We start from the raw sequence: 9692 nt of genomic DNA, 5'->3' as shown, positions 1-9692 counted from the left end.
GTGAGGTCACTGTGGCTCTCCAGAACCCCTGAGGTGGTGGCCAGCACAGGTCCCCCTCACCATGGCCCACCAGGTGGAGCAGGGATGAGTGGGGACAGGGGCTGGGTGGGAGCCAAAGTATTGAACTTGGTGCCCAGATCCACACGGGATGCAACAAGTGCTCACAGGCAGAACCTGGAGCAGCTGAGCCTCTGGTCTGCATCTCTGTGCGTGCCTACATATGTCTTTACATCTGTGTGTGTCTTGTGGATGAGCATGTCCCTCCAGAGCTGTGTCCAGGGTGTCTTGCCCTGAACCACACTGCATGTGAGTGACCGGAGCTGGGACCTCTCCTGCGCCTCCTGGTGCTGGCGTGTCTGTGCAGGAGCCTCAGGTGGTGGGTTCTGGGCATGGAGACATGGGTCTTGGCAGCATGTGGATCATGGTGGGTCATCACGGGCTGGGAGTCTCTTTGGTCCCTGCCTGTGCAGCGTGCTGTTGGCTTCGAACGGGGCCTCCTCTCACAGCAGCCGGCACATGCATTAGTCATACTGATGGAGCTGGTCCTGAGTTCCTCCTGAGCCTTGGGGACTCACTCCAGTTCCGGCTCCTCCCGAACTGCCTGGACCACCTCATTCCCTTTTGGTGGCTCCAGCGGCCACTCTCACCCCCAGTTTCAGCTGTTCGCTCCCATCACATCATTTGCTTTTGCTGGGTTCCGGGGTTCCTGGGACTCTCTTGAGTGCCCGATGTCCACTCTGTCCACTCTCCCTTCCTCCTGAAAGGCATCTGGATTTTCCTTCGGGGAATGGCCCCCCCACCCTCAGGCCACATGGTTAGGGAGGGGGACCTATTTCATCCCCAGTATGAGGGTTAATCATGTGCCAGTTAGAGCACTACTCCTGTTTCAGGGTTGGTTCAAGTACTCCATAGGCCCTGTTCTGGGATATGTGGAGATGTTGGAGAAACAGAGGTACCCTCTCTCTACTAGGATTGCTGACGGGAGAGACAGGAGCTATTTTGCCACCACTGAGAGTAGCACAACATGAAAGAAAGCAGTGGAGAATCCTCAGGTTCGATGGTACTGTTTGAGCTCCTGGTTGCAGCTATGCCTGAAGCCCTCAGATTTCTTAGCTGTGTGAACCCATTTGTTTGCCAAGTTGGGATTCTTGCAGCCAAAATAGACCTGGATGCTTCCGCAATGACTTTGGTCACTCAAAATCAAGAGTTGACTCATGCTCGGACAAGGTTAGTTATCACACTTAAGACAGGGTCAGAAATCAGTACCCCTCCCCCAATTTGCCAGGAAAGTACAGACAAGTTCTACTTTATCTGAAATTAGAAACTAACCTCTTAAGATTAATGGGTATGATTTTTTTTTTGTCAAATGAGCCTATTCTTAGCATGCATGTGAGGCCTCTTCCTCTTAATTTATCATGGGGCCTGTCTAAGCACATCTATGGGATGGCATCCTAAAGGAAAGGTTATCTTGGGAGGTAGTCTCTACAAATGCTTGAGCACTTTGGAAGAAAGGGCTGTGGTTCTCTAGTTATCATGCCTGTAAAATGTGGCTCTTGATAGAAATAGCCTGAAGTGGCTGCAGAGGTCTGCTTTAAATAAGGAGTCACTAAGATGCGTAATAATGACAGCAGGGCCATCACCCACTCATATGCTGCCTTTGTGGGAACTAGCAAAGGACCGTCCTTACTAAAGGCACTTCTGTCAGAGAAATACCATGAGCAAATTGTACAACCTCCTGTTTATTTGAACATAGCCTCTGGATGAATTTCCATCTGCAGGATGTGTGGCCACATAGTATCTGTAAGCTACTCGGGCTGCAGAGAAGATGACCTTGGATAAAAGAGGCGGCCACACAGCTCACAGGCCAGGGGCAGGGACAGCTGTGTTACTGGGAAACATGGGCAAAGGGCAGGGACCACCCTCTCCCTAAAGACAAGCCCAGGTTCCGGCAGTGGGCGTCCCCCCTTAATCCTTCTCTTCTCCATGGGTGATGATATGCACCAGATTCTTATAGTCCAAGTTGCCGGTCACATCAGGAGGGAAGGCGGCGAACATCTGGTCCATCTGCAGTGAAACAGCGAGACGTGCTGAGGATGTGTACATAGTAGCCTGTATGCCACCCTTATTCCACCAGGAAACCAGGGGAAGGGAGAGGGAGGGCTGTGTGCAGCGCAGCTGAGAGACACTTAGACCCCCTCCAGGAAGGCCTTGTCACCCAGCTGCTGCAGAGAGCTGCCTGCCCCTTGGTGGCGCAGCCTACAGCCAACTGATCAGTGTGGGGTCCAACGTGGGACCTCTCAGAAGGGCTGTTCTAGCTGGGGGTGGGGGGTGTCGACCAGGCTATTCTCTGGGTCTGAATTGCATGTCAGTATCTCCCACTGTGCCCTCCTGCTTCCCTGCCCTTCCACAGGTGCTGACCGCAAGGGCCATCCTGCAGGGATGTGCCCAGGAACCCACCCGGCGGCATAAAGCAGGGATCTCAGATCAAGTGTGCAAAGGGACTGGGCCAGTTGCATAAGGGAGCAAAGTGAACCTGGTGGGACTATGGATAAGTGGAGACATACAGCCCAGCTAAAGAGGGAGCAACTGCTTAGGGCCAGCTGCGTGTGCCCATGTGGGCAAGACTCTTTGAGAGAATCTGATCCTTTGAAGGAAACTAAATATCTCGATTTTTTTAACATGCAATTTCCACATTTTAAAAGTATTGGCTAGTTATTTTTTTAAAAACATTGGCTATGACAGCTACCATTTATGTTGCTCTTATCACATGCCTCAGAACTTTACACATTTTCACTCATTTAATCCTCACAGTGTACTGTGAGATAGGGTCTATTATTATCCCCACTTTTCAGGTGAGGAAATTGAGGCACGCTGAAGTTAAGGAGGTTGTCCAAAGTCACAAAGCTGGTGGGAGAGGAAGGCAGCCTCTTTTAACTGCTTGAGGTTTTGCGGGTAGAGTGATCTAAATAAAGTTTTTAGTGAAATGTGGAACTCGTTGGAATCAGGCCTGAGAAGGAGCTATTTTAAAAAGACTCATGAAAGTTTTGTTAGTAATACTGACAGGACTGTTTCTTGTTCATACAAGACCTTTAGTAAATTAGCAAAACTGCCCTTCCTCCAGGCACATTACTGTCACCTGCTAGAAAATGTCATACATACTGATTTTTAAAAAATTGTAACAAGACATTTTACTGCCATCTGCTGGAAAATATTGCAACAAGTACATACTCTACAATATATATTATGAGAATGTGCAATATATCCAGGAGAATTGTGCAGTGTACAACCTATAATAACAGTACATAGTAGCCTGTATGCCACCCTTATTCCATCAGGAAACTGATGCTCTAACCAGGGCTCCATGCTTTGCGAGGAAGGAAGCCCTGTGGACAGACCTGGGTTTGAATCCATGTCCCCCAGTCCCACCATTGTCCCCCAGCCCCACCATTGTCCTTTTAGACAACTTCTCTGGGCCTCAGTTTTCTCACCGATAAAATGGCAGTGATACTAGGGCCCACCTCATAGGGTGACTGAGAGAATGAAATGAGATAAGGGCTCAGCTCAGTAAACAATAGCAGGTTCTCTCTCAGTGTGGGGTCAGTGGTGTTTAAGAAAAGAGGAGGATGGAGTCCCCAGAAGGTGACACCAGTTGTTGGGGTGCAGAGAATGTCCAAAGGGCCCTGTTACCTCCTCCTTGGAAAACCTCTCCGCCTGTGTGGTCAGCATCTCCCGAACGCTGCAGAGAGAGAAGAGCAGGTGTTGGCACCAGGTGTGTGTATGGGAAGCAGGCCCCTCATGTCCTCCCCACAAATCCCACTCACTAATCAGCCTTGAGCACCCCTTTGCCTTCAGGGTCAAACACTTTGAACGCATTGAGAATGGTCTCCTCGGGGTCTGCCCCTGAAACAGAAAACAGAGATGAAATGCTGTGGGTGGCTGGGAACCCACAGTGTGCTGGGAGGCCAGGTCCAAGTCCCTACAAGGTGGTGGGGCCCGAGCAATGCTGTTTCACCTGGAGGAAAGACCCTGCCTTCCTTCAAGTACTGAGTCTTTTGGTATTTTGAAAGAGAGGGCTGAGAATCCAGTTATTTCTGAGCACCCCCAAAGGCAAACATGGATTTAGAGTTAGAAAGGCTAGGATTTGAATCCTGCCTCCAGCACTTGCTAAATATGAGTCTGCCAGCAAGTGATCGTCCATCTCTGAGCCTCATTTCCCATCTGCAGGCTGGGATAAGAATGGAGCCTGCCTCCTAGATGCCATTAAGTGATGTGATACATATAAAGTGCTTAGTGTAAGGTCTGACTCAGGGTAAGCCTCGGAGCCATGTTCACTGCGGTTTTTTATTCTTTTTCTCCCCGCAGTGTTAGTCTGCCTTCATTTCCTGCCAACCCCTATCTGCTCTCCTGATGCTTTTATTCATGCCCAAAGATGAAGACATGTAAAGACAGGCACAGACACACACAGACACACACACAGATGCATAAGTACAGACATACATACACAAATATGCACACACAGAAACAGATGCACAGACATACATATAAGCTTACCCTTCAGTTTCTCTCCAAACATGGTTAGGAACACAGTAAAGTTAATTGGACCTGGAGCTTCCTTGAGCATTTCATCAATTTCCTCATTTTTCACATTCACACGGCCTAGGGCAGGAAACACACACTCAGGGCCTCCAAGCTGAGACAGAAACAGCTATCAGGACACTGCCATTTGCCCTTGTAATTCCACTTCAGGGAATCTAGTGGAGGAACGATCAAGAGACAGAGTGGACAGGGCCAAAGATTCATGTGAGAAGATGTTCTTGACGGTGTTATTTATAACAGCCAGACAGCTGGAAACAATCCAAGGGTCTGATATGGGGAGGTGTTAGTCATTTTTATAGTAGGGTTTTCAAAACCTGGAACATTTTAAACAAATATTTTAATTTTTTACTCAAGTGGGCAATGCTTATATTATAAATTAGCCCTTTTCAGTTGGAGATGGGAGAGATCAATCAGAATCACCTGAGGGAACTTTTTCAAATTATACCTGCTGTTACCCACACAGCCTTGGAGGTTCTGATATATCTGCTCTAGCCCATAAGTCCATATAGTATCTTTGTGAAAATTAGAAAAAGTCACCCCTTCTTAAGATAATTTATGTTTTAAATATAAAAATCTATAGTTGCTGCAAACATGAATCGTACTGCGTATAATTGTGCAGTGTATAACCTGCACAGCTGTTCATGGTGACCCGAAGTTCTGCAGGTGGGAGTGGAAGGGTGAGTGGTGGCAGGTTGGACATGTGTATTTTGAAAAAGCTCCATGCAGTCATGTTTACACTCTTGAGATGTTAAATTTTAAAAGTTGAGTCCAAAAATAGAATGAGTCCATTTTTTTTTATTTGAACCACAAAAAACAGATACCTAGAAAAGACTTAGAGGCTTGAAATGTTAACAGTGGAATGTGGCTTGTTGGGTAATGTTTTCTCCTTTGCACATTTATGCACCTTTCAAGTGTTCTATTGTGTGCTGGCATAGTATTCAAAAATCACACACAAAAAAAGTTATTTTAAAAGAAAAATAAGAGATAATATGAAGACACTCTTAGGCTAAACTCTTCTTTCTTATCTTCTGAAATTTGTCTTAAAGGCCAATTGTGATTTAGCTATTTCTTTGGAAAATGACAAGCTCTTGAACTTTCTGATGGTCCTACCTCCTGTGCCTCTTGGGGGTGGGATAAGGAGACCCTCCTATGAACCTAGAAGGGGGACATACCAAGAGCAGCAAAGGTGTCTCTCAGATCATTCTTGTCTATGAAGCCATCCCTGTTCTGGTCCATGATGGTGAAGGCCTGTGAAGGGGGTGGTTGACTGGTCAGCCAAGGAGAAACTGGGGGGAGGAGCATAGGAGGTTGGGCAATGGGCTGAGAGAAATGGGATTCTGAGATTCAAGGAGCATTGAAGGACATCAGTCAAAGATTTAAACCTGGCAGTTCCTCAAATGTTAGGTGTAGAATTACCTTATGATCTAACAATTCCACTGCTAGGTATCTGCCCAAGAGAACTGAAAGCATCTGTCCACACCAAAACCTGTAGATGAATGTCCATAGCAGCTTCATTCATAATAGCCAAAAACTGGAAACACCCCACATGTCCATCAGCTGATAGATGGATAAACAAAACATGGTTTATCCGTACAGTGTACTATTATTCAGCAATAGAAAGGAAGGAAATTCTGATATGTACTACAATATGGATGAGCCCTGAAACATGATGCTGTGGCAAAGGCCACATGGTATATGATTCCATTTCTATGAAATGTCCAGAATAGGCAAATCCATGGAGCCAGAAAGTAGATCAGTGCTTGTCGGGGGCTGGGGGAAGAGGGGAGTGGGTATGAGGTTTCTTTTGGGGGTAATGAAAATGTTCTGAATTAGATAGTGGTGATATTTGCAAAATTTTGTGACCACACAAAATAACCACTGACTTGTACACTTACTTTTAAAAAGTGAATTTATGGTATGTGAATTATATCTCTAGAAGGCTGGTATTTAAAAGAAACAAGTGAATAACTGGGATCTTATCTGCCTTCCCACTACTCCCAAGCCCAGGTTATCTGTAAAATGGGGCCAATAATCTTTCTCAGCTAGCTCCTGGGGAGACTCCACGAGTTTTATAAATGTTCAGGTATTTTACAAATGACTTATCAGCCATACGTTTTTTGAGTTCTTTGTTGCAGCTGGTTCCTGAAAGAACTGGCACCTGCTGCCTGCCTCCCAGCAGTTGTTCTCATTCCAGAGATTGGGACAGTGTGAGGGAGAAGGGATGGTGTCGTCTTCTCCCTGGAAGGTGACTATTTCAAGTTCAGATATGACATTTTATCCTGGGAATTACATTTTCTCTGGTGGCCTGTGGGACACAGTATTCCTGTGATTTGAATTGTCAGTGGGGACAAAAGGTGTAAGCGTCCATCCCCATTTGGAAGCCCCAAGTGGGTTGCCCTTTGATATAAAACACACTGGCCTCTTTAGCATAGTTTTAGCATATTTTCCTCTGGAGGGCCAGGTGGGAGTGCAGAGAGCTAAGTGTGAGCCATCACCACTGCTGGAAAACTGATTCAAAGTCTACCTCCTAGGCCTGTGCGCAGTGGCTTAATTTTGCCTAATTGGTACTTAGGTTTACTCAATAAGACGCTTCCATAGAATGTGATAGGGTTTCAGACCTGGCTAGTGTTCAACAATTGAGGGTTGTGAAATTTAAAATCCAAGAGGTACTGCTTTTCATCCCTCAGATTGGCAAAAATAATGTTTTAGACTATTAATACCCACATTGATGGAAATGTGGGGCAAAGGCATTTTCTCCCTTTGGGCCTGTTGAGGGAAGGGTTTCGTATATCATTTCTGGAGGACAATTTGGACCAATGGTTCTACTTGGTTTTGGTTCCTTTTTTAGAAGTTCCTTTGACCCAGCAGTTCTGCTTTTAGGAATTTGCCCTGAGGAAATAACCAGAGATGCAAGCGAAGATACATTATTTATAATAGTAAAACAATCTAAACAAATGTAACATCCACATCATAGGAAGTGATTTAAATAAATGATAGAAAATGTTGATGCTGAATTGCTCAAAGGAAAATAGCAGATAATATTAGCATGCACGGAAGATTGTAACTTTGCTTAATGAATATATATACATACAACAAAAATGACTTGAAGGGTAGATACCAAAATGTTAACTGATTATCTCTGGGCTGTAGAATAGGAGGTCATTCATTTCTTCTTTGTGCTTTTCCGAAAATTTTTCCTATATTTTCTACAAGAAATATGCCTTACTTTGATGATCAGCAAAAGTTATTAAAAATTTCTTTAAAAGGTTGAGACAGACTTTGGACTTGTTTGGAGGCTAAACACATCTAATCAGGAGGTCCCTGCAGGGAACATGGGACGAGGGAAAGGTGCTCACTAATGGGTGGGAATCTCCATCCAGGCAGATGATTCAACGGCTCCACCCACCTCCTTAAACTCCTGGATCTGGGTCTGTTCAAACATGGAGAACACATTGGAATTGGCGCCATCTGCTCTCTTCTTGGCTTTCTTAGGTGGCTGTGGTGGGAAAGAGCATCAGTTAAGAGAGTCTGAAGCTGTGAATTAGAAAACCGGGTCAGCTCCCATCTCTGGTGAGCCTCAGCTGCTCTTGTGTGAACTGGGGGTAGGGTGCCCACGGTCATCTCAAAGCGGTGATGCTGGAGAGATAAAAGGGCACTAAACCCTGTGTCTCAAAAGCACCCTGGTTCTGGTTGCTTGCCAGGGATTGTGGGTCTTGGAGCAGCTGCTTTGCAAACTAGGGGAGGTGGAGGTGCGTCCGGGGATGGAAACCACACATCTGGGTCAGCCCCAGTGGGTTCTAGCTGCTTTTGTTCTGACGCATTTCACAAAAAGTTGAGTAATTTACAAAAGGAGAATTGACTGGAGGGGTGAAAAGTCAGGCTCACTAAACCATGAGGAATGCCAGGATAAAGGACTTTTTCAGGGTGTTAAATCCCAACTGCTACCCACCCCAAATTTTCCCTTGATTCAAATGGCAGTGAAATCTCCTCTCTAGATGTTCTGTCCTTACACTATGAAAGCAGTGCAGAGAAGGCGAGTTAACATTTCTCCCCACCCCACTTATCTCTGACTTTAAATAGAGCACACACTTCAGCACCAAACATACATTATTTCATTTAATCCTGTGTCTGTCAAGCTGGTGCTATTATTACCAGTGCCATTTTACTTGGGAGGCAATTGAGCCTCAGAGAGGTTGGGTCACTTGCCCAGGGTCGCACAGTCACAACAAGGCAGTGTGTCTGAGTTGAACTTGGGCAGTGTGTCTCCAGAGTCTGTGCCCCCAACCATTCTCCTGCCCCGACCCTGATTTGGGGGCTTCCTGCTTTGGGAGGGGGACACCTAACCAAACAACACAGGGAGAAAGGCTTTAAATTTGCAAGTTCAAAAGGTGAAAACAAAAAGATTCTTTTTCCCAGCTGCCTGAACAAGAGAAAACAATTACAATTTGATCCTTAAAAGCATTCAATCCCATTTTGCAAGCCCTGGGAGTTATTGATTCCTCAAGAGGTCAGTAGACAAGCCGTAAAAAAGCCAACTCTCTTATTTTGTTTTTGCGAGTCCCCGGGAGCTGCTGTTATTTGTGGCTTATCGGGGCATTGATTGGAGTTCCTCTGTGCGCACACGGCCAACAGAGCTTTCTCCACCAGCGGCTGGGGCCCTGGAAAGCTGCCTTTCTACCCACCCCTTTGGTTCTTTGCTTGCATGTGGCATCCACCTCTTGCCCACCCCACCTCACTCACCTCGAGGAGGCATCGCTACTCACCATGGTGGAGAAGGACACAGCACTGCTTCCCTGGAAGAATCCCACAGGCTGCCCAGTTCACCTCAGCCCAGGAACAATAAATACTTCCTCCCCCATGTTTAAAAATAACCCCATGACCACTTTTGGCAGTAATAGGTAAGGCAGACACCACCTAAGGCTCCCCCACCCCATGCCATTCTTCTGAAGTAGGGGCAGCTCACTCACCACCTGGTGACACATGAGACCCAAAAAGACATTCAAGGTTAAAGAGACAGGCGCCTGGGTCACAGGGAGAGATGTGCATGCTTTCTGCAGTGCTAACATGACATTTGTGCTTGTCAATTTTGAGAAGGA

General features: G+C 46.3%; 1 protein-coding gene across 1 annotated transcript; it reads right to left on the bottom strand.

Moving 5' to 3' along the window:
- Window positions 1-1721: 1721 nt before the first annotated feature.
- On the bottom strand, window positions 1722-9489 carry MYL2 (myosin light chain 2). The gene is made up of 7 exons (XM_036929484.2): window positions 9360-9489; window positions 8003-8092; window positions 5769-5844; window positions 4552-4656; window positions 3822-3900; window positions 3688-3736; window positions 1722-2064 (listed from the first exon to the last, which is right to left on the bottom strand). The coding sequence occupies exons 1-7, from the start codon at window positions 9360-9362 to the stop codon at window positions 1966-1968; spliced, it is 501 nt and encodes a 166-aa protein (XP_036785379.1). The 5' UTR covers window positions 9363-9489; the 3' UTR covers window positions 1722-1965.
- Between the last annotated feature and the right edge of the window lie 203 nt (window positions 9490-9692).

Source organism: Manis pentadactyla, chromosome 14 (genome assembly GCF_030020395.1).
Source record: "Manis pentadactyla isolate mManPen7 chromosome 14, mManPen7.hap1, whole genome shotgun sequence".
NCBI lineage: Eukaryota > Metazoa > Chordata > Mammalia > Pholidota > Manidae > Manis > Manis pentadactyla.
Note: the sequence above shows the minus strand (reverse complement) of the source record. Positions and strands in the feature narration are given on the sequence as shown.